General features: G+C 37.1%; 2 protein-coding genes, 1 long non-coding RNA gene and 1 pseudogene across 5 annotated transcripts; 2 read left to right on the forward strand and 2 right to left on the reverse strand.

The window, feature by feature from the left end:
- Positions 1–120: 120 nt before the first annotated feature.
- Positions 121–769, reverse strand: LOC148697266 (uncharacterized). Its single transcript, XR_015961230.1, has 3 exons — positions 543–769; positions 280–442; positions 121–178 (listed from the first exon to the last, which is right to left on the reverse strand). It is a non-coding gene; the product is annotated as an uncharacterized LOC148697266 (long non-coding RNA).
- A 5,028-nt stretch (positions 770–5,797) lies between these two features.
- LOC137722605 (heat stress transcription factor A-5) lies at positions 5,798–9,311 on the reverse strand. 3 transcript variants are annotated; one of them, XR_011066777.2, is made up of 3 exons: positions 8,943–9,311; positions 6,647–7,943; positions 5,798–6,150 (listed from the first exon to the last, which is right to left on the reverse strand). XR_011066777.2 is itself a non-coding variant. In XM_068461649.2 (3 exons), the coding sequence occupies exons 1-2, from the start codon at positions 9,162–9,164 to the stop codon at positions 6,714–6,716; spliced, it is 1,452 nt and encodes a 483-aa protein (XP_068317750.2). In that variant the 5' UTR covers positions 9,165–9,311; the 3' UTR covers positions 5,798–6,150; positions 6,683–6,713. The 3 variants fall into 3 exon arrangements, 2 of the variants coding, with proteins under 2 accessions (XP_068317750.2, XP_068317749.2); XM_068461649.2 differs by having other exon boundaries at positions 6,683–7,943; XM_068461648.2 differs by lacking the exon at positions 5,798–6,150 and having other exon boundaries at positions 6,375–7,943.
- Positions 9,312–12,558: 3,247 nt separating this feature from the next.
- On the forward strand, positions 12,559–14,039 carry LOC137723178 (putative xyloglucan galactosyltransferase GT14 pseudogene; annotated as a pseudogene).
- Positions 14,040–20,002: 5,963 nt separating this feature from the next.
- On the forward strand, positions 20,003–21,873 carry LOC137722902 (putative xyloglucan galactosyltransferase GT14). The gene has a single exon (XM_068462019.2). It carries the CDS (start codon positions 20,139–20,141, stop codon positions 21,600–21,602), a length of 1,464 nt encoding a protein of 487 aa, XP_068318120.2. The 5' UTR covers positions 20,003–20,138; the 3' UTR covers positions 21,603–21,873.
- The last annotated feature ends 2,678 nt before the right edge of the window (positions 21,874–24,551 follow it).

Genomic DNA, 24,551 nt, shown 5'->3' on the forward strand with positions numbered 1-24,551 from the left:
TATTAAATTCGTATTTCTTTTAAAATACGTTTTCTGGGAAATACGTCAAGCATACGTATATATATATATATATATATATATATATATACTGAAAAATAACTGCCCACTCACTGATAAGTAGCCGGCTCGTAACCCTCACGCCTAGTTTGGTTACATTCGTCATCCGTACAAGTTTCACCTATAAAAGAATAATTATAAAATCATCATTTAAACGCACATACACTAAACATTCGTCAATAACTTTTTCATACGTTGCTCAATTTGGGTGTGTGAATATACCACGGTGATCTACACGACGTCACGAACGCGTGACAATTTTTAGAACTCAATTTGGAGCTCTCACGCGCCCCCACGCGCCCTGTTCACGCACTGCCCACGCGCGCGTCTTCTTCCTCGCGTCGCCGGACTGGTTTCGCCGGCGGTGGGTGTTTTGCCGGAATTTCTGGGTAAACTTCAAAGTGTCATAACTTCTTCATTTCTTAACCATTTTCGACGTACTATATATCAAAATGAAGGTATTGACGAGACGAACACATCCATACCTGCCTCGACCCCTAACTCGCCGTGGATTAGCCGGAAAAAGCCTCGAAAGCTCCGGCCAAACTTTGAACTTGTCGTTCTCCGTGTTCCTACGTCCATTTTTCACGTAATTTATACCAAAATGAAGCCCTAATCATAATCTACCACGTTGGACTAGTTTTAGGGCCTAAAAACAACGGAATCAAACTTTTCCAAAAATACGAAAATTCGGCCGAACTTACAGTTCGTGATCCCGACGTCCAAATCCTTCAAACGAAGCACTCCGAGCTTCCTTAGGATCTCACCAAGCTTCCTACAAGCTTCAAAATCCCAAAAACATCAAGTTTTACGTGTGCATGAACAGTGCACACGCACAGTGAAATTGAAATCCATGTTTTCCGAAGTGAAACTCACCTGAAATTGGTACCATCGTGTTCGTGTGGTCTTCAAGAGTACGATGGTGGTCTTAGATCCTTCGTTGGTATAGTTTTAGGGTGGTTTTGTGGGTGGTCCGTGTGAGTTCGAAGGAGAGAGAGAGAACTGACAGAGAGAATGAGAGGTTTGTGAGGGAGGAGAGAGAGAGAGACAAGATGCAGAAATGGGGGAGAGATTTGAGGGATGTGGGATCCTACCCAATCCCCAAATCATCAAGTTATAACATATAAACCTAGTTTTAAGTCTTAAATTTAAGTCCCTAAAACTAATGAATATTCCAATTAACATTAGTTTAGGAACTTCAGATAAAAACCAATGCCAACTTTACGCCCCTTAGTCCCGTTTAAGGGCATTTTCGTAATTTCACATCCTCGGAATTAAAAATTTCGGGACGGGTTGTGACATTATGGGTTATGGGTATAACCGTTTACCCATGAAATTTAAATGAGCGGTTATGGGTATTACATGCGGTTATAAACGGGTACCCATTTAACTCTTTATTTTAATATATGTAAAACTAAAAAAAAAAAAAAAAAAAGTTTCTAACTAGGTTTAGTATCCTGAGATATATTTTGTTATAAAGGGCCATAATATATATATATATATATATATATATATATATATATATATATTTATGCCTCACTTGAGAGAAAAATATAGTTGATAGAACGGGCTAATGTTTAATATATGTGATTGAATGTGCTAAAGCATTAGTGTTCGACAGTTTTGTTTTGGATTCTTTTGGAGATTTGACCAATTCAAGATAATGATTACCTTGAGCATTTAGAAACATGTTATTATTAAATGATGCGTATATATATATATATATATATATATATATATTTAATTGGCCTTGAGTTTTCAATAAATATTTGACCCCAAAATTAGAAATCGATTAAATGGTTTGGATCGATGAACATATGCTTCTAAATAAAAATCCAAATATTTATCAAATTAGCCTTTTAGTAGACTGATGCGTACTTTTATATATATATATATATATATATATATATATATATATATATATATGTGTGTGTGTGTGTGTGTGTGTGTATGTGTACAAGAATATTAATTAATCTACAACCATGCATGATTCTTGTAATAGATTGACCGTCAAATAATTGAGAGACATCACATATATTCATAAATAATATTGCCGTTAATATAAAAATACATGTTAAATGTACTTATAACGGTATTTAATAGTTAGAAAAAAGAAAATTATGACAAATTTCTTTTTAATTTTCAAGTTGTTAAAAAAATAGGTAGACGGGTAAAAAAAAAAAAAGTAAACGGGTACGCGGTTATGGGTAAATGAGTATGGTTAACTGTTTATAAACGGTTATGGGTATGGGTATACCCATTTATGTAAATACCCAATGAGTAAACGGTTATGTAGGTAAAAACTTAAATGGTTATGGGTAAATAACCACAGTTACAGGCCTACCATAACCGTTGCTCATCCCTAATTGTTATTAGTATTTAAAAAAATTTAATTTTGTATTTTGATTATTTTACAAATAGAAAAAAAAAAATTACATTTATAAAAAGTACAGAATAATATTTTTGGAGTGCTTCTCAGTTCCACTTCTATTTCGATCAATTGACTTTTACCAAAGTTGGATGTATCTTATACGCAAAGTTTGGGCTTCCAGTATCCACATAAAACAGTAACTTGAACAGCAAGCAACAAGTAGCAGCCAAGCAGACTACTAGAAAGACTTGTAAACAAACTTGGATTTGATGGGAGATTTTATTCAAAATGGTTTTTGAGATTAGCATAATTTCTTACCTTTTTTTATATCTAAGAATGAAAATAGATAGATGACCATGTGGCCACTATTTTAAGGGTATTTTGTAAAACCAACCCCTCTACGTAACAAAAATGTTGGCAGATTTTTCACGGAATGAACAAAATGATTTACGATAGACAAACTCATGGATCATTTCTATTGATTTGAGGATGAGTGAAAGGCCTGTCGCAGAGGGTTTGGCTTTGTTGGCTTTTCCAATGAACTTCCTGACGGACTGCTTCCTGGAAGGTACATCGATCAGATTCTTAGGCAAAAGGTACAATAATGTGCACTAATTTTAGATAACATAGTATCATGCACTACTAGGAAATCTGATTCTGATGGGGACGAGTTCATTGGTGGAATAGGTTACATAAGAAGCCTGCAAATGTTTGAGTCAAGTTGAAGGAGATTTCAAGCTCGAAAACTGCTCTTCCGGAGCAGATTCGCTGCGTTGAGATGTTAAGGCTGGACATTTTCCGCGGCATTGCTCTCTCTCTAGATGTCGACTTCAGTCATGTTTGCGGTTGGAAGATAACGTTCAACAATTAGCAATGTTTAGCATCGGAAAATCTTAAACTGAAGCGCTGAAGGCGGCACTGCAAGGTCATGTTCTGCTATGATGATAACCGGAAGATTTAAGCTAAAACCTCTCATTTAGAAGTGAAGAGAAATATTAGTCGGGAGTTGAATAGGTTCTAATTGAAAATCTTCCCTTCCCATTTGTCTCTGTCATCCAGTCAGAATACCTGTGAGTCTTACTCTCAAGAGAATATCCAACACCGATATGCACTGTTATTTGTTAAGCACCCCCACCCACCTAGCTCTCTCTTGCATGTTTTGATTTGGAAAGTGATTTTCACACTTCCGTTTACTTTTTCTGCACTTTTGCTCTTGTTTTTATCCCTTGATACTCTTTCGGTTTATTCAATTCAAAAGCTAAAAAAAGAAGAAAAGAAAAAGGATGTGCAGAAGAAAAAAAGAGTGCGAAAATCATACCACACTAACTAGTCTACTATTATTAACCATTTCTGCATCCTTAACCTTTTTCTTTCTAGAACCCGAAATTCATCAATCTAATCTCTCTTTTGGGGTTTATTGTCTCATTAGTGGCCAATCAATCATGCAATATATTATCCCTCACACAAGACCATCTACCACTGAGAGAGATTTTTCAGTATGCTTGAAACACAGTTTGATACATCAATGTCATAATACAATTGTTCAAAATTTTATTTTCTACAATTTCTAATCAATTATATTACGTCACTCGGTATATCAGCCCGTGTTTTCGACACAGTAAAAAACTTCTCCATCATTGAAACTTATAAAAACAAAATAAACCCTAAAATCTCCAAATTTACCCCGCTAAAACCAAAATCCCCAAAATTCATGTAACCAGCACCAATCCCACATTCATAAAAAGGGTAAAAAAAATCAGATCTCCCATAAAAACCATGCTATTCATACATGATCTAGTATATAACATTTCAAAACATGGGTTCTCAAATATACAATCATACCCAAAAACCCCCCAACACAATCCAACATCACCAGATTGAATGAAAGCACTTCTAGTTCCATTTCTCTCCCAACTAGGGTTCCACATCCTGTACTTACAGCGAATTCTGATGTCAATTACCTCTTGCACATCCCGTGATGACCTCGCACCCTCTGTTGTAAGGATTGGCCGCCACAGCGTGACAGTTGTAGTAGGAAGCCCCTGGTGTTCCACAGGGAACCGAGTCCCTCTTGAGAGTCCCGTAGCTTATGTACTTCGTCTGCATTGCCAGAATCCTCCTGCTGCTCTCTGACTCCATCTCCGGCTCTGTCATGCACTCCCCAAGCTTCTCGCTGCAGCCACTTCTTCCCGCCATGGCAGCCTCGATTCCGCTCCCTTTGAGTGAAACCCCACTGCAGATTGGGAAGTGGGTGTGGATTAAAAGGAGGGATACGTAGAAAATTAGAGTGGGTTTGGGCATTTTTTCTTTCTTTTTCCTTTTTGTTTTGTGGGTTCTTTATTTTTGTGGAGGGTCGTTGGACTGTGGAGGGAAAGGAAAGTGATATTCTTAGTGGTTGGAGGGTTCATTAAATGGGCTATGAGACATGATCATTGTTTTAGCATAGACATGTCATGTGGGACGAAGCAATTAATGGCGATTCAATATCTTGTGAACCCACTTTATTAATCTGTTGGGTATCGCATTTAAATTCTTTCATTGATCAAGCAAAAATGATCCGATCACATATACTAGTTGCAAATGGGAAAACAAAGATAGATGTGCCTAACAGATGTCAAACCATTGTCCTAGAACCAGAAGGACAGGACACCATTAACGTTCATAGGACAACCCTCGAAAGTAGGTTTGCCGCACCTAGTGGTCAGTCACATTCGATGGCGGCTAGTCAATCATCTGCTCCTACTCATAAGTGTGGCAAACCTGTTAGTTCAAATGATTCACAACTGTGGAAAAGGAAACCAATGGCACAAACTAGGAAACTAGTGTAGATCCGATTATCGCTTACTCATCCTAACTTACACATGAGGTTATTCTAAATTATAGAAGCACCCTTGAAAAAACGAATACGCATAAGCCAACCTAACGTCAGCGCCATGAATTTGAGTTTGGACCCAAAATTGACATGGCTGGGGCCGTGACTGGTCAGCCTTGGCAAACTGAAAATGAGTGGGTTTGGAATTGGGTCTAGCCTTAACAATTAAGGATGGGTGGAAGATCGTCCAAAATCTTGCGATTATTTGTATGAAGAATAAATCAATTGTTACTTTTAATCCATTGTGAACACTTTTGACAGGCTCACTTGTTCATTCGAATAATTGAAATGTCTTCTGCACTAAAAGATGGAGTGTCGACAATGGCTATCAAACAACAAACTAAAAACGAAATGAGTATCAAACAGGCCTTATAATAACATGCTCTTTTTGTTATCGGAAAGACAATATTTCATTAAGCCCGGCTAAACCAGATTACAATCATGAAAACGAAGGTCTCCAACGTAACCAGAGGCTCCTCAAACCAAACCATATCAAGTAACAAGAAATCTGCATAACTATCATATTACGACGATTTGAAGCCGGCTATTAACATAAATATAGTTGCTACAGTATTGTATTTTCACCATTTATGAAAACACACCAAATATTGAACCTAAATTGAGGAAAACTTGAGCAATGCGGAAAAAAAGGTACTAAATGAGCATACCCAAAAAAGCAGATTAGATTTCATACAATCTCAATACATCACGAAACCAAATTAAATCTAAAGAGCGGGTGATGACAGAATAAGGGGCCAAGCGCATGGTGTTTACGAGAATGTAAACTAGTTGTCAACATGACTGCTTGAACAATCGATGTATTCCGATTGTTGGAATGTAGAACAGAGACCTGTAAAATAAAAATGAAAACAATGATATAACTTATAGACTAAAAGATCGGCTTTTAGCATATCCTCAAATTGTTTTGATAGAAGCAGTCAAAAATTGATTCAGTATGAACTAACAGATCATCACAAAACGCCAAGTTTCACGTTGAGATCGATATTTTGTTTTTCTATGCGGTCACTTAATGTACACAAAAATTTAGCACGGGAAACGGATACATCAAGGATATACACAAACAGAATCTAATGTCAGACAAATTGTGAATTGCCCAACTATTTATCAGTTAGAAATCTATAACCATGCATTAAAAGTGTGTTGTTGCAGCATATGCATCAATACCACACTGCTAACACTGACACAGCTTTATCAGAATACGCAAACATGACAATGAACACTAGCCAGTGATGACAAAGAACTAATTGCATATTGGCATGAACTTATCCAACCAATAACAGGCAATGTCATGTCAAGTTTCAGATCTTATATAATGTGAATCTTACAAATCAAGGGAGATGGGAGAGAGCTTTGTCGTGAACCTGGATCAGGGCTTCACCACGACTGCAGTACTTAAAGAGTGAGTGTTTCCGCATCCTTGACAGTTCTGGACATTCCATGGCCGAACCTTCCATCATCTTGCTCATCATATGGATTTCCCCTATAATTAGAACTCGCTTCTTCATTCTCTGAACAGCCAGGTCTTTCAGTTAGGAACTGTTCCCAGAAAACATCATTTACTCTAACAGGAACCAGTGCAGGCGCTTGATTGTTATGTGTGGCTTCTTGAGAGGAAGTTTTAGGTTTGTCATCGTCAGCTAGATTTTTGTTTGTAAAGGCTCTTAAATCCGGTTCTTTGCCCTTGTCATTTAGCTCTGATGCTGCAGATTTGTTGATATCCTGACCTGCTTGGGGTACTGCAGCTGAATAAGGACTATTATTGACTTGCAACGGAGTAGATGCAAGAGTGAGATTTAACTGGCAGGATATATGACCATCACCTTCTTCATTAGAAGGCAAACCTGGCTGCAAGGAATGACGTATAGGGCTTCCAACAGTTGGTGCCTTCCGTGATAACAACGAATCCATTTTGAATGCAAAAGATGTTCCGGTATCTGAAAGTTCTAAGGTTTCAGGTGCAAATAAAAGCCCTTCTGTTCTCATCTGTGCACCTTTAAGTTCTTCAGATATTTTCCTAGTTGAACTACCCCCATCTTCATTGGAACTCTGCGTGCTAAGCGAAACCAAGTTCATGTCTGAAACAGCTGGTGATAATTCTAGTCTAAGTTTACTTGAGAAGTCTTGGTGGAAAACATTTCCAAACTCAGATATGGAACTACTTTGGTTATCCACAAAACCATTCTCCACGACTGGCTGTAGGTTTTCAATGTCAGGCAATCTCCTTTTCTTATTATATGCTGAGAAATCCATAGATTCAATTTTTCTAGAGAGGTGTTCAATAAAATTAGGGTTGTGAACAGCCTCATCTAAGAATGTCAGCAAATTCTTCTGCCGTTGTTCCATACCACTCACCCGCTGTGCTAAGTTTTCCAACTGAAGCTTAGCTGCAGATCGCTGCTGTTTGAATGTTGAAATACTTGCCTCGAGTGCAGCTTTATCATGTGAAAGCTTCTCTATTTCGTCATCAAGAGCTGCTCTTTCTGGATCAACCATAGAACCTTGAGGATTGCTGTGGCTGTGAATGGGTTTTCTGCGGTGGATATTCTTAAGAAGATGCTTCTGATCTTGTATGAAGTCTTCATTAGCAAATTCCCATCTCTCAGGATCACTCTTTCGAAATCCCTGTGACAAATTCATGTCCAAACATACTCAGTTAAATTATATCGACAGTCACTTCCGACAATATAAAAATGATGATTACCTAGAGATGATACATTAATTATTGTACAAAGTATCTGAAAGAGGGTGAGTGCCAGAAACACTGAAATTCATGCATTTGAAAATACAACCAAGGAAGGACCTACGGTTTAATTATTGTACAATGTATCTGAAAGTCAGTTCACGACAGTCACTCCCTGTAACCTCTTGTTGCTTGAAAACCTCAATAGGCAGCCGAAGCACATCTGGTATCTGTATCACTAAAAATGTACTAAAGGTTTTATAGTCCGGACTGCAAAGCAATGTATTGTTCTAAAAGGGGAAAAAAAGAAAGAAGAGAGGTGCCAAAGAATTTTGATAACAGTTTCATTGATCAAGAACTTAGAAGTATACATTGGGCTTTTTGGATGCACTCCCACGTAATCGAAACTACAGACCTAAAGTAGGGAATCTTAATGAAACACTTATGGTTCTGTTCATTTTAAAAGTCACTTATGCACTATTCACTTACACCTTTATTTTGTCCTTTTGATTAAAATTAAAGTTTTTGAGAACTTTTCGTTAGTTTTCCTCCTAATGTATCCCTCTTTTTTTCCTAATTTTTGATGACGAACAAATGTTCTTGAAGCAACAGAAAATACAAATTACATCCACAATCAACCACCATTTTCAAGTCTGCACATTTAGAGGAAAACATCATCTCCCTAAAATCGGAGCAACCGAAAAGCCCTGCAATTTCCTAAAAATGCTAATACTTGGAAACAGGGAAGTGAAAACTAGCAATAATCCAAACAAAGAAGAGACTAAATCTCCAATCACCCAAACACAGAATTACAAAACACGAAAATTCTCCGAGCTGCGTCCAAACAGAAGCAAATTGGGGGCAAAATGTACAATGCTTTCAACATTTTCAAGAATTCAACAATTCACCGAAATCAAAATCTTAAGAGGCAAAGTGCTTACGTATGTATTGAGCTGACGAATGAAGCTGGAGAAGTTGTTGTGCTTGAAATAGGTGGGGAGCAGAACCCGGGCGAACTCGGGCGGGTTCCAGACGACGAAGCTCTTCTTGTTCGAGCTCCACGACACGATCTCGTCCGTCGCGGAATCGTCCACCATGTTGTACGTCTTCAGCAGAAACGGCGCCGGGCCACCGCCTCCGCCGGCAGTCGAGCCTCCTTCCATAATGGAGAGTCGGGTCAGGGTTTGGGCGGACTGGATTGGAATCGATTTTGGGATCCGATTGGAACGTTCGAGAGAAATGGAACAAATTTGACGACAGACTGGAGAGAGAGAGAGAGAGAGAGAGAGAGAGGACGTTGGAGTCGAGCCGCCGCCGGTTGACAGAATTGACTTGAACGCGTATGTTTGTCGCCACGTCATCATTCAAATACAGAACAATACATCTTTTCTGATTGGTCATAAATAAAAATACGGTCCACTAGCGTGTAACTTTATTTTAATACGGGCACACCAACTCGGAGGTCTAACATGTAAAAGTTTTCTTGGGCTTAGACTCAACCCTCCTTGAAGTGTGTATATCAACCCAATAACCAGATCCGAGAATTTCTTGCCTTCTTAAATAACGAAGAACGCGTCACTAAATAAGGTAATATTACCAAGAAAATCTTGCGAACGCCTTAAAACCCAGCATAAGGTCACCAGCTGCAATCGTTGTATTAGGGTGAAATGACCGATCTACTCATACTCTAGCACATCGATATAATCGAGGCTGCTCTTTCTCAGTTGTTTATAAATGAAATCAAAGTCCTTCAAGCTAAAGACCTTCCAGATTCAATTTCTAGAACTAGTTTTCCAACAGTTACTTGTTGGGTGTGGACATTTAATAGGCATGAGACTGACGAATGGCGAATCAAATATATTTCTCTTAAGCCCAATCAATATAATTCTAACCAATAATTATACAATAGACCCACCAGCCTAATGTAAACATCTAATTACACATATACCGTCCAGCCCAAACAAATTTTTTAGTTCATCTCTCTCTCTCTCTCTCTCTCTCTCTCTCTCTCTCTCTCTCTCTCTCTCTCTCTCTCTCTCTCTCTCTCTCTCTCTCTCTCTCGTGTTTGTGAGAGACTCCAGTCTGAATATCATAGAAAAGATATGAGATTCATTACGTTTCAAAATCCAGCCCACCCGGCCACTTAGTACTAGTGGTATTCTTTTTTACTTGTAAATAAGAGGTTTTAGGTTCGAATCTCGTAGATAGCTACACAAAAAAAAAAAAAAAAGTCTAGCCCGCTCGAGCTTTGAATCCTGTAAGAGTTTTCCTTTGCTTTGTTAATGTTCCTAGCTGTTATGTTCCCTCCATTACTCCTATAAATACCCTTGCATTCATTCATTCATGGATCATCTCATTTCATACACAACACATTACAAACACATTCTCCCTTCCCTAGCCGTGAGCTTCCCATCTCTCCCCTTATAATCCAAACACCATTCCTCTTCCATTTCAATCATTCCCCAATCCATTCTGATGCGAAAATTAACTTAACACACAAATTAACCCTCTTTTGACAATTGTAGCATATAAATAAGTAGGGATCGTTCTAAACCGGGGATTAGGAGGGATTGCTAAATCACTTGGAAACTGACTCAAAAACGTAAAACAAAGGTTAAAACACTAAACTAGACTCAAAGAATGCAAAACTAAACAATAAAAACATGGGTGTTATAATTTTAGTTTTGTTTTTAATTAAATTAATTTTTTTAGTACAAGTGATTATTTGTTTGTTTTATTAATTTATGATATAGATTTCCAATATACGATCAAATGATTCAAATACAACTACCGCTGACAAATAAGCGCTTGTTTACTTAACAGTTATGTGAATAAAAAGAAAGTGAACGAGTTTAACTCATGACTTCCTCCGCTTTTACTTGCACACGTAAGAAATTAAATCTGTAATAAGATGTCTTTAAAGTCCATATTTACAACAAAAGCAGTCGAACCCTTAACTTATTCTAATCCTAACCTATTTTTCCGCCCATCCTATACCAATTCTTTTGGCTACTCTATCTTGTTAAGCATATCATGATATGCTTGCTTCAGTTGGAGTCATGGTCTCTTGTATTATAACTCCGCTTCCAAAATTAGAAATATAACAAACTGAAGTATGTTTTAATTAAGGTAAATATACACAAGTTTATGAAAGGGACTTGCTTACAAGTAAAGGCTATGGCAGTAGCAGTACCACTAGATAGTTGACCTGACGATTTGGTGCAATCCAGGCAGTTTTCTTCTGAAAGATTAAAACCGTTTTAGACCATTTTCCGTTTCGTGGGCAGAATGAGATATGTTATGATCAATTAAAATGGACTTGAGTCCAGTTCGTTGTCTGTTGTGTCAAAATGTGAGATAGATAGGACTAGACATGATGAGTTATGAATCCATAATAAAGTGAGTTATCTAACATATCCTTATACATGAGTTACAAGTCATGTCTTACAAGTCTTTGTCAATTTAATCTTATCCCTAAGACCCAATCTTATCTAGCCAACCAAACGGTGCATTTGGATGAGGAGTTTTGAAGTGTCATGAGACTCAGGTTGAATTGTTAAGAATGCACTAAAAAGTAGTATGTTTATTGGAATTGTATTTGTAATGCTTTTAACAATTGCATCTAAAAATGCCTTGAGATTAGTTTCTCGTCTAAATATAAGGGCGTGATATCCACGCACCTTTCTAATTTTCGATCGTCGGATTGGATGAATTAAAGAAGATCAAATAATATAAATTAACAAGAGGTGTGTGGATAGCACACTCCTAAATATAATGTATCTCTTTGCTTTTGAGAAAATCAAATATTTTTTTACTCGATCGACTGAAAGAATTCTAACTTGGAATCTTTTTGGTCTTATTTGTATAGAAAATTGAACTGATAAGGTTAAACCTCTAAGTTCAAGACATATTGAAGGTATACGAGAACGATTTTTCATTTTGAAGGGATTAGACATGAAGGAAACTTCTTTCTTCTAATTCCATCATTTTGGGGAGGATTAGGATGATCGGAAACTTATTCCTTCAGTAATCCATTTCCTACCTTCAAGTGGGTCAAAATTATAATTTTCATCCTTTAACATACTGTAAAAATTCTACATGATCTATTCTAATCCTCGACACCAAACGATGCCTTTAAGAAAAGAAATCCCGGTAGACGAAAAGTTGTTATACTGCTAATAACCTACTATACAATATTTTACTGTACAAGTCAAGTGTACAAAAAATGAGTCAAATTAGGGCAAGAAAATAGATTGAAAGCAATATACAATCAAAGAAAAAAGTTAAGAGGACTTAGAGGGAGTTTAGGCGAGAATTAAGTTGGCAAATCATTAATTAACATCGACTACAATACTACTTGAACTACTGTGTGTTAGTTATACCTTAATCAGGATTATAAAAATAAAAATAAAATGAATTTGGAATTAGGTTATAGTGTAAGTAACGTAGGTTCGAAGCCATAAGGTTATAAACCAAACCCTCTTCTCACATTTTCATCTTCTTCTTTGAGAGTTGAGTGAGTCAGTAACCAGATATATTCAATGGTGGTGGGGATCAATGGCCAGAAGGGTATCCCAAGAAGTCTGGGTTGGCATAATAGTCTCTTTTTATATTTTATGCATTTCGTTCTTTTGCTTAATGTATTCAACTTCATTGGGAGCCAACAATGTGTTCAATCTTTTGGTGAAGAAGCAAGTTCACCTGGCTAGTACGATGAAGATCAATCACACCGATGACGATTCATGCTTGAATCGTTACATTTACATCCATGACGGTCTTCCTGCAAGATTCAACTATGACTTCCTCAACAATTGTGAGTCTCTTAGTCCAGGAACTAGTAGTAGCAACAAACCGAGTATGTGTCCACAGCTTGTAAACTTGGGGCTTGGTCCGGATGTTAGCAACCCGGAAGGGGTTGTGACCAACACAAGTTGGTATAAAACAAATCCCTACTTGTTAGAAGTCATATTCCACAACAGGATGAGGAAGTACGAGTGTTTGACAAGCAACTCCACTCTGTGCTTCAGCCATTTATGTGCCATTCTATCCTAGCATGGACGTTGGTGTCCCATCTGTGGGATTCTAACGTCGAAATCAGAGACAGTTCAGCCAAGGATTTTGTCAAATGGATTTCGAGACAACCCGAATAGAGGAAAATGTAGGGGAGGGACCATTTCTTTGGTTCTGGGAGGACTGCTTGGGATTTCAGGAGGCAAAAGGATGACAGTTCTGTTTGGGGAAGTCAACTCAGGTTCTTGCCCGAGTCCCTGAACATGACTATGTTAACAATAGAAGGAAGCGAATGGAAAAACAACATCGCAATTCCGTACCCGACAAGCTTTCATCCTACAAAGGACAGTGAGGTGGTTGCATGGCAAAACAAGGTGAGGAAACAAGAAAGGCCTTATTTGTTTACTTTCGCAGGTGCACCGAGGCCTAACTTGGAAGATTCTATCCGGGGAAAACTTATCGAACATTGCCAAGCTTCAAATAACTGCAATTTTTTACACTGCACTGAAAAGATTTGTGGCAACCCGATTACAGTTATGACGGCGTTTCAGAGCTCAGTTTACTGCTTGCAGCCAGTCGGGGACTCATTCACTAGGAGATCAGCTTTTGACGCGTTTCTGGCTGGTTGCATTCCAGTTTTCTTTCATCCAGCTACCGCGTACACTCGATATTTATGGTACTTACCAAAGGATCATACAAAGTATTCGGTGTTTATTCCCGCGAAGGATGGAAAAGATTTGAAAGAAGGCAGAATTGAGAATATCTTGCTTGTAATTTCGAAGGAAAAGGTGGCGGCCATGAGAGAGGAAGTCATAAGGCTAATACCTAAGCTGGTATATGCAGATCCCAGGGGAAGATTAAAGACTCCCGATGCATTTGATATAGCTGTGCAAGGAATGCTTGACAGAATAGAGAATGTTGGAAAGGTGATGAATGAGGGAAGGGATCCAAGTGCTGACTTTGCAGGTCTTGAGAATGATAAGTTCAAATTTCCTGATAGTATAGACTAAAAAACTAGGAGTAATTTATAGCGCATGTAAAATATGTTCAAAGCCATTACTTATACTTCCTCCTTTTTGTTCTATTCAATTTAGGTTTCAAAACTCAATTAATAAATAAGGAGGTAAACTGAATATTAGAGAATTTTTCTTATGTGTTATTCTTCTCTAAAATGTGATCAACAAGGGGTAGATATTGTTCCTTAATGGCTAACCACACTTACTGCATATGCAATGTCTAATCAAATGCATGCCAAATATACAGGCATTCCAACAAGGAGCGGATACTGTTGATCAACATGCTCACACAGCTAGACATTAATCACCAGAGGTGTGTCAATTGGTTTACGGACAGAACTTGGCTGTTGAAAAATTAGCAACAGCTCCTGTTGCTAGCTAATCATAGATGGACACGTGTCCAATATGTGATTAAAAAATCAATTACTTGAACATGTGTCCATATGTGATTGACCAGCAGTAGGAGCTGCTACTGATTTTTCAGCAGTCAAGTTCTGTTCTTTACATTACATTGTCACATTTCGCAGGGATAGGAAAATGCCTTTTGACAATTTAGACACTTCAATCCCTACAAAATACTTTAAGGGATCAAAATCCTTCATCTCAAATTCCTAAGATAAATATGTTTGTAGTGTTGTGCTAGGATAGCACCAAGCCAATTGGAATCAACTTAAGCTAATCCACAGGAAATATATCAAATGAAATGTAAGAACAAAATATAAAAGACACCAAGATTTTAGCGAGGTTCCTCAACAGTCAATATAATTTGAGTACGTCATTGGAGCAGTAGGAGCTCACCCAATAATCTACTATCAACCAAATGAGAGTTGACAAAAAGTTGAGAATCTCACAACCCAAAACCCCAATACACTCAAAAGCTTTCACTCACCAAAGAAACAAATAGAGAAAGAATATATAATGATTAATTTCTTCTCTATACAAAGCTCAAAGTTATTACAACAACTACTTTGATGGATGATTACTAACCAGAGAGAAGAGCACGTTCTTCTCTTCAAAGTGGGACTGCGGCACCACCTGTTTTTTTCCTTCTCTGCTGCTGCCTTTATTTTTCTGCTCAACTCAGACAAAAAGGGCAGCAGCTGCTGCCAATTAAAACCCTACTAGCCACATCACATGGGTTCCACGTGGGTTAAATAAAAGGCCCACTTAATGGGCTATTGGGTCAAGAAGTGGTCCACTACAATTTGTCATCTACATGAACAATTAAGGTAGTGATTTTACCCTCTTATGCTTCAAGAATAAGGTATGATCGGAATTGCTTTGTCTATTCCCAAAACATTTTAAGGGGCTTGTGAATCTTCCAAACTATGTCCAAACTATGCTCTAGGAGGTTATTTTAGGCCATAAAGAGATTTATTTAGTTTGTGCATCTGGTCTTTGCCGAGGCTTCACCAGCACAAGGAAGGTTGGAGAAATGGAAGGGTCCGTTGTAGAAAAATTACAATAAATAGTTTCATAAACAAAACACAACAAATACAATAAAGAAGAAAGAAATCACCTAAGTAGTAGAAAGATGGTTTTGGTTGAGGAATGGAGAACCACTGACCTTAAAATTGATTTCGCACTATCTAGGAAGTACCACGATACAAAAGGTTTATTGCGCGTCGACCTTCTGTTTAAGTCACAATTAAAAATAAGGCATGTTATGGGCATGTCAACTTTTATGTATGCAAAAATCATACGACTTCGGCTCTCTAACTTCGAAGTCCAAACGAGGGCTTGGACAATCATCTCATTTCTATAACCTGTCTGAAAGCTTGGACATGGTTCTTCTCGAGGCACGGTTGCCATGCAAATGACTAGAGGCTGAGAATATCTCGTCTCCTTAAATGCATACATACACGTCATCCGACACGTTGATGTCACAACCGCGATCGTTCAAATCGTTTCAAGATACAGATAAAGGCCACCAACCATAAATCACAGTCACAGTCAGTATAGATATACCCATGCTCTAGTTCAGCGTATGATCAAGGTTGCTCACTCTCCACTACCTATAAATAGAACCTGAGGCCTTCAAGCTTAGGATCTTTGTCAAATTCAATCTCTACAATTAAACAAAACCTTGAGTGATTCTTCAATCAACCTAACTACTTTTCAGCACAAACTCAATTGCTCTTCAGCAAACCTCTCTTATATCTTTAGCTACAATCTTAAAGTCATCTTTTGAAGCAAACACTACGTACGATCCCTAAGATCTAAAACTTTTATAGCTCTTTCACGCCGTGGTATGATTTGGTTGATGTGCAATTCCAACCACCATGATTTCCTCTTTGTGGCACATGTTTTGTACCAAGTCCAATATGACACTAGTGGTTTCGGTGGACTCCTCTAGCATTATCTTGTCTTTCAATGGACTCTTGACGGTATTCTGGTCCACTAGTTGAACCACACCCAAAAGGTGTTGCTTTGAGTACACCATGATCATCCATACACCATATTCAAATGAGACCCTTAAAGAGGTTGTGGAACCTGAAGTTCCATATCTAAGTTCGATTAGCCTTTATTGTACTTAGCTCATTGCATTAGGCAGGACATCTCCTTAGTTGTTGATATGTTGGTAAAGATAAAACATTGTGCCTGCACACCGCCACTGCATTGACATTAAAGACATTTTTTCATTACTTTGGATTTGGGCTTATCCCTACGCATCCTGAGCGAATACAACCCTATAATCCTCATAATGATACTTGATTTGTTTGTTATGTTAACGCATATTACTTATTAAACTCGCATCAAGGCACATTTTCAGACAGTTATGTCTTTATTGGAGGTCCACAAAATAAATCTAAGTTACGAAATCTTCGAATCATGCCAAACTCAGTACACCTCACTACAACAAACGTGAGAAAAATGGTTGAAAGCTCTTGGTGAGCATATTCGAAGTATTTGTAGTTTTTCATCCATCATTGAGTCCCAACAATGATCTATGAAGACAACGCCGTATGTATTGACTAAACCAAGCAAGGATACATCTTGAATATCAAGGGCGGAGCTATGATTTTTTAAACAGGTGGGCTAGCTAAAAATATTACCACAAAATGATGTGATCAAATTTTTTTGTCTCCATATATCATTATAATCAACAAGATAATAAAAATATTCAGGTAATAAAGAAAACAATTATATGGCTTTTCATTTATTAATTTCCAACTAACTAAAAAAAATAGATCATATATCTAATTGAAATTTTGACCCTTGAACCAAAAAAATCATGCTGTGATGGGTTCAGGGACTACATTCACATATTTTTAATTTAGAGATCAAAACTTTACTTGGATCAAAATTTGAAGACCAATTACTCTAATTTTTTTTTTCAAAAGAAAAAAAATATATAAATGCAATTAAAAGAAAATAGATAAACCAAGTTTGTTAAAATATTATTTATTACTTATGATGACATACATATTGGATAATATCAGAACTGGTTGGGCTACATATGGTCACAATAGGCTGCAGTCGACTAACTGATATGCTAATAGCCTAATAGACGTGCTAATACTATAGGAATCCGCACATAACCTACCTAGGTTACCTTAGCTGTGGGTGTAGCTCTGCATGTTAAGTATCGACATGTTGCATTAAGTCATATTTTTCTCCTTAGATTATGGATTTTGTCCCATTAAGTTTTACCATAGCCAGATTTTGGTGAGACTTACTCTTACATGCAATCTCTATATGAGACTTGCATTTGCTAATTATACTGATTAAACAAAACGAGTTCATCTTTACCTAAAGACCTGATGCACTGACTATTTAAGTATTTACACACTCAAGGAGGAGTGTTGTAGTTAGGATTATAAAACATGTGTGATTGTGTGCATCATAATTAGCGATTATAGAGGAATTCTATGAGATCTTGAATATCTTTCCTATTAGTGTTTGTATTACTTAGGAAGAAAGCCTTAATAAAAGCACAAGACATGAGGAATAACACACAATTCTTCAAGCCTCTCTCCACGTAAAATTTTGAGAGTGAGACTTGTGATTGCTTAAAATACACTATGAAATTTCTCAATTTCTCACGAGTTTCCCAACTTTTAAAAGTCTTTATTAGCATTCCACTAATTGTTGAATACACCCACTTAATATTTATTGTTAAATGACTTATATAAAATGATTATTTAAACCCTGAAAAGTAAAGCAAAACAATGTCTTGTGATTATTTTTTTATTTATCAAAAATGCTAAGGATTCTACAACATAAGAGATGAAGGACTCTGAAATATTCATATATTTTTTGAGATAGTGTAGGGTATTTTAAGTATGTGAGGTGTATTTAACAATATATGGAGTGCTAATAAAACAATAAGTCCTGATTGAATACACATGAAATATTATAAACTTCTTTAATATTTTTTTTTTTTAACAAACGACATTATCTACACGGGGGGAGGGCTGTGCTTACTCTCATAATGAGCTAACAATAATGTGGTTCAAATTTTCCTTTGGCAAGAATCGAAACTTCTCACTTACAAGTGAAGAGGAATATCACTAGATCATAGTACCAAATAGCATCCGGAAAATACAGTTTTTTCAGGTTAAGTTTATTAAAAGAATTAAAATTGTTCAAAACTTCAATTAAACAGACCCCTAAATTTATGCCAGAAAAATCACCTCAAATTTTAGAGAATATGGGAACTGTTATAGCTTGTATTAAAAACTTAATAACTAAAAAAACTAAAAAATTTTACCGTTTATATAATAATACGTGATGTACCATTTATGTCTAAAACATAATAAAAAATTGTCGTGGCAAGGGGCCAAAGTGGCCTACGCGGTAACAAAGTACAAATTAACTTTAGAGAAATCATGGGTACAGTTTTGATTCGGTCCATACAAGTGTTGTTAGGTGGGCGATGATGACCTTGACCACGAGGAATTCGTTCGGTATGCTCGGCTTTTGGAGATCTGCAAAAAGTTCGGTTGATGGAGTAACGTCCGTTTGTTTGTCGGCTGATTTACGCACTGACGTTACACGTGGGTAAATAATATTGGACACCGACACTCGTTTACCACGTTACCATAAACGTGACCGGTAAACAAGCATTAAATCGTGGGTTTATTTTCCATTTATCAACACAAAATTTTTAATTATTCACTACTTTTTTACCATAATAAGACAACGCACAGAAAAATGAAAAAGGAAAAGGAAAAGGAAAAGGAAAAGAAAAAAGAAAAAAGGGAAAATGAAAAGAAAAAGCGACTCTTGTCACCGGGAATTCTTTTGAGAGCTAACAACAAATTTACTTAGGAATTCTTTGAGATGATACTTGTATCATTTTGTGTTCCGAACATATTGAAATTTTTTTCAATGAATATGATTGACTTTTTCATCCCTGTCCTCCCTTCTCCTTATATCCCCTTTTCTCTCATTTTTACTTTTTGTAAAAAAATCAATACAAGATATTAACGTAACTTAATTGTAACCGTACAAATATGAGAAGATTGAAGGCAAAGAGAATTTGAAGGAGAGAGATTCCCTCTTCCCTAGAAAAATCTTTCCGTACGCTCAAAACACAAATTAGTACATTATATGATTATATCATTATAAAAGAATAAATGACACATTTTTAGTGTCACTTTGCTTAACACAAATTAGTACATTATATCATTATAAAAGAATAAATGACACATTTTTAGTGTCACTTTGCTTATATATTATGAAAATACTATATATTCTAATTAACACAATGAATTAGTGATACGAACAAATCTTTCCATAAATACGCATTCACAGTATTAATGAAGTCGGACTTTCTTTTTCCTTTTTTCTTTTTTCACAAACTAAGCTTTTTATTATTCCAATAGGATTCTCTTCGGATTCTTTTGGTGAAGATCTTGATAATCCGTAAATAATGTCTATTTATTGTACATCGTGTGGTCAATTATTATCAGATACTGTTTGTGTTTAATTTTAAATAAAAATATTCAAATGATTTTTAACTGCACAATATAGATAAGATTCACGAATATTCGTAATTCTCGGACCCAGATTCTTTTCTATTCTCTCTTTGACTTTATATGTTCTGCTATGCGCCTATAGGACTTCAGTAACTGGAGAGTTTGTTGCTCAGGAGCGAAGACGAAAATGGAGAAAGTACACACTGGAAAATGCCCCCAAGAAGTCTGGTTTGGCATCCTTATCTCCTTTGCTTTGTGTTTTGTCTTGTTTTCCTTTGATCATTCCACTTCTTTGAGTGTTGATGTTGTGGTGAATGAAAAAGAAAACCCAATTCGAGTTTTGAACATTAGCCGCACCAAAGATCCGTGTTCGGATCGATACATTTACATTCACGACAGTCTTCCTGCGAGATTCAACGACGAATTCATCAACAACTGTGAGTCTCTTAGTGCCGGAACCAGCATGACTAATGTCCCAAACATGTGTCCTCACCTTGTTAATTTGGGACTCGGTCCTAAAATTAACAACTCCGATGGAGTTTTATCGAACGCGAGCTGGTTCGTCACAAATCCCTACTTGTTGGAAGTCATATTCCACAACAGGATGAAGAAGTATGAGTGTCTGACAAGAAATTCAACTCTTGCTTCCGCCATTTATGTGCCGTTCTATCCTAGCATGGATGTTGGTGTCCATCTGTGGGATTCCAACATCGAAATCAGAGACTCTTCGGCCAAGGAGTTTGTCAAGTGGCTTTCGGGACAACCCGAGTGGACGAAGATGTGGGGGAGAGACCATTTCTTTGCTTCCGGGAGGATTTCTTGGGATTTCAGGAGGGAAAGAGACAATAGTTCGAATTGGGGTAGCAAACTCAGGTTCTTGCCCGAGTCTTTGAACATGACTATGTTGTCAATCGAAGGAAGCCGATGGAAAAACGACATTGCAATTCCGTACCCAACAAACTTTCACCCTTCCAACGACAGCGAGGTGGTTCAATGGCAGGACAAGGTGAGAAAGCAAGAAAGGCCTTATTTATTTACTTTCGCCGGTGCACCGAGGCCTAACCAGCAAGGTTCTATCCGGGGAAAACTTATCGAACACTGCCAAGCTTCGACTAATTGCAATTTCTTACATTGCACTGAAAAAATTTGTGGCAACCCGATTACTGTTATGAGGGCGTTTCAGAGCTCAGTGTATTGTTTGCAGCCTGCAGGGGATTCATTCACTCGGAGATCAACTTTTGATGCGTTTCTAGCTGGTTGTATCCCGGTTTTCTTTCATCCAGCTACCGCATACACTCAGTACTTATGGTACTTGCCAAAGAATCATTCCAAGTATTCTGTTTATATTCCGGTGAGGGATGTAACAGATTTGAAAGAAGGCAGCATTGAGAAAATCTTGCTCGGAATTTCAAAAGACAGGGAATTGGCAATGAGGGAGGAGGTTATAAAGCTGATTCCGAAGCTGGTCTACGCAGATCCCAGGTCAAGATTAGAGACCGAAGACGCGTTTGATATAGCTGTGCAGGGAATTCTTGAGAGGATTGGGAACGTTAGCAAGGAGATCAGAGAGGGGAGAGATCCTAGTGTTGGTTTTGCAGACGAGGATAATAGTAAGGTCACATTTCCTAAGACTATAGAAAAGCCGACTTGATTGAATGCCGCGGATGCTTTGTGAAACCAAAATGATTGCAAAATAATGCCGGCTGTTACTTCTGAGGTGCTTGCTGCAGCAACCCGATCGCAGCTGAGCTTAGAAAGTTATTCCAGTTCTTACATGTTATTTGTCTTCCCAGGTTGCTTTCGCATTGCTCGTCTAGTAAATTTAAATTACCGCAATACAGGTTGTCGGAACCCTTAAGTCTAGTTTAGAGTGGAAATATCGATTGTATTAAAATAAATAAATAAGATATTTGAAAGGTAAACCAATTTGTTTTGCTAGCTAGTCTATATTTGCTGACGCTTGCTTGAGTTGGAGTGTGTCAAAACTGGAAAGATAACGAGTTACTTGAGTTGGATGTCAAGCATCTATATCCGTCTCTTAGAACACAACCACCTTGGTTGCTTGAGCTGATCAAGTTTGTTCTACGTGCTCGTTCGATCATCTAACCTCGATCACAGTTGCTTGTACTTTGTTTTCAGAATATTTATGGCTCCACTAATGTGCTATGTTATACCTTAATCATGATTACCAACCAAAAACAAATAAACTTAACCGGAAATGATTTAGATTGCAAGTAAACTAAGGTGAAGGCCATAAGTTATTTCAAAGCTCAGTCCTCATACGCACGCTCCGTTGAAGACATGTTCTTCGGCAGAGTGCTGCTCCGATTTAAAGACCAAATGAAGAAACCACTAGCCAAGTGTTTGACTGTGCAAGCTTTTGTGATTGGCTAATTTCCTAGATAAGTATATGTGTATGTGGATGCAAATTGCCGACTCTTTCTTCTTGGACAAAAGTGCGTCTACAAAACAATTAACACCTTAGGATCAAGGCCAAGAGCCTCACGCGTCCACGATGAAGGGGGGGTGGGCTTTGCCTGAAGAACCTCCAATGCTAAAGTTAGAATTTAGAGAGAAAAGTGTTTAGAGAGTTTTTGGAGTTTTGCAAGAGTGTGGACTTAGGTTTTTAGAGAAAAATTGGTAGTATTTATAGGGCATGACCGGTCCCCTTTGGATAAAAGGTGGCCAGCCTTTGGATGCTTTTTGTGTGCATTTTGTGGTTTAACGTGTGAGTTATTTGGCAATTTGTGGATTAATTACCTAATTAATCCATTAATTAGCCAATTAACACATTTTATTTTGGAGGTTATGAAATAATTGCCTTGTAGAAAATATAGGATGATGATGGATGAAATAACTTTGAATTTATTACCTATTTTGAGCACTTTTGACTTGATTGTGGAATGTTTGTCCACTGCTCGCGCGTAGGAATTCCGGTGATCCTCAACGGTAATTTTGTCCTTTTTGCCTAAAAATCTACGTGTTGCCTCTTGATTATTTTTGGCTCCACATTGTATGTAATAGATTAATGTATAGGTTTGTGATTTGAACTTGCGCGTCAAGGACAATCAAATGCAATCTTATTTCGTGGATGACTTGAGTAAACTTCATGTGCATCATTTTGGGAAAACATAAACTGAGTATTTACATTTCATTAGGAGAGTGAGACCAAGTAGAATCAACTTAATTTGGGGTTAAAGTACTTAATTGTAGGTCATTTAATTTGATTATATCCATTATATACTGCTGAGTTTCCACCAGGTTTTCCATTTTGCGAACCATAATTTTGCGCTAGAAAAAGTTTAAGGCAAGGAATTTGTATGCTAGGTTAGAGGAGTGAAATCTGAGTGAAATACTTTCTTCTAGCATTCATATATAATTCATAATGGCCTACTTTCGTGCTCTGAGGTGATCGCGTTTCAATCAAGAGGAGACAGAGAAAAGCAAGTATGAAGACAAGAGCACAAGGTGATCTTTGAGTTTGTAGGTTGTGTCTTTTATGAGTTGTATTTGAACTCGTTTGGATGTACTTTTAAAATGACTGAAAGTGTTTTTGGTGAAAATGTTTTTGATACCAATCATTAGTAAAAATCCAAGTGAATCATGAAAAAGCACTTTAAGTGCTTCTTGTAAGAAACACATATCTGGTGTTTCTTTCATAAAACATTTAAAATGCTTTTGGAACTCTAAAATCAATTTAACTAAAAGCGTTTTCAGATATTTTAAAAGCATATTCAAACGAGTTATTTGTTGTTTGAAATTAGTGGCTGACAGCGGGCTCGTATATTTTCCTCATCGTGTGTGGAATTTTACCACGTTAAAAAAATCCTCATGTTTAAAAACTCTGTGAGACGATCGACGGTCTTACTTCTATCATTATATTCACCCCGCTCTAAAGATCTGATTAAATATTTATGTACTTATCGATAATATACACGATTCAATATCTTTTAAGCTAAGCTTCCTTTTCCGATGCGTGATAATAAAGCCAACATTTTCAACATTGTTGCTCACTCCATGTTCATGTAACCCTTCCTTAGTTGAAAGGAATTTCTTTGGCTTCAGCTTTGTGTTAAAATATCTACTGGAACTTTACTTGGCCAATAAAACACTGATGTCCTCGAGAAGGAATTAATACTGTTTGCCGATTACAAATGCAACAGAAAGACTCAAAATCTCTACCAAATAAACACATCCAACCGAATAAAAAGATAACACTCATATTGATAAAACCTTTCATCACATTCGGATGAACTTGCAAAAGACAACGCTTCTTCGACAAAGAAACATTAGTATGAGTATGACACATCACGAAAATGTTCTTGTAGTCCCTTGTAGCATACCAAAAGCATACATACCCAAATTGCAATAGGAGATTTCACAAGCATCTATATCTATCAGAACTGGAAAGGTAGCAAACCAAAGTATATACCAAAAATTATACCAAAAGTTTCTTGCAAGACAAAGGCTATAAGTGCTTTTCATCTATAAAACAAATTAGAAAACAAATTAGAAAACTTATCAACATAAAAAATAATTTGCTTAGGTCAAAAAAAAAAGAAAAAGACTCATTTGGAAGTGTTTTAAAATGACTATAAGT

This window comes from Pyrus communis, chromosome 4, assembly GCF_041283825.1.
Source record: "Pyrus communis isolate YQ-2024b chromosome 4, ASM4128382v1, whole genome shotgun sequence".
Classification (NCBI taxonomy): domain Eukaryota; kingdom Viridiplantae; phylum Streptophyta; class Magnoliopsida; order Rosales; family Rosaceae; genus Pyrus; species Pyrus communis.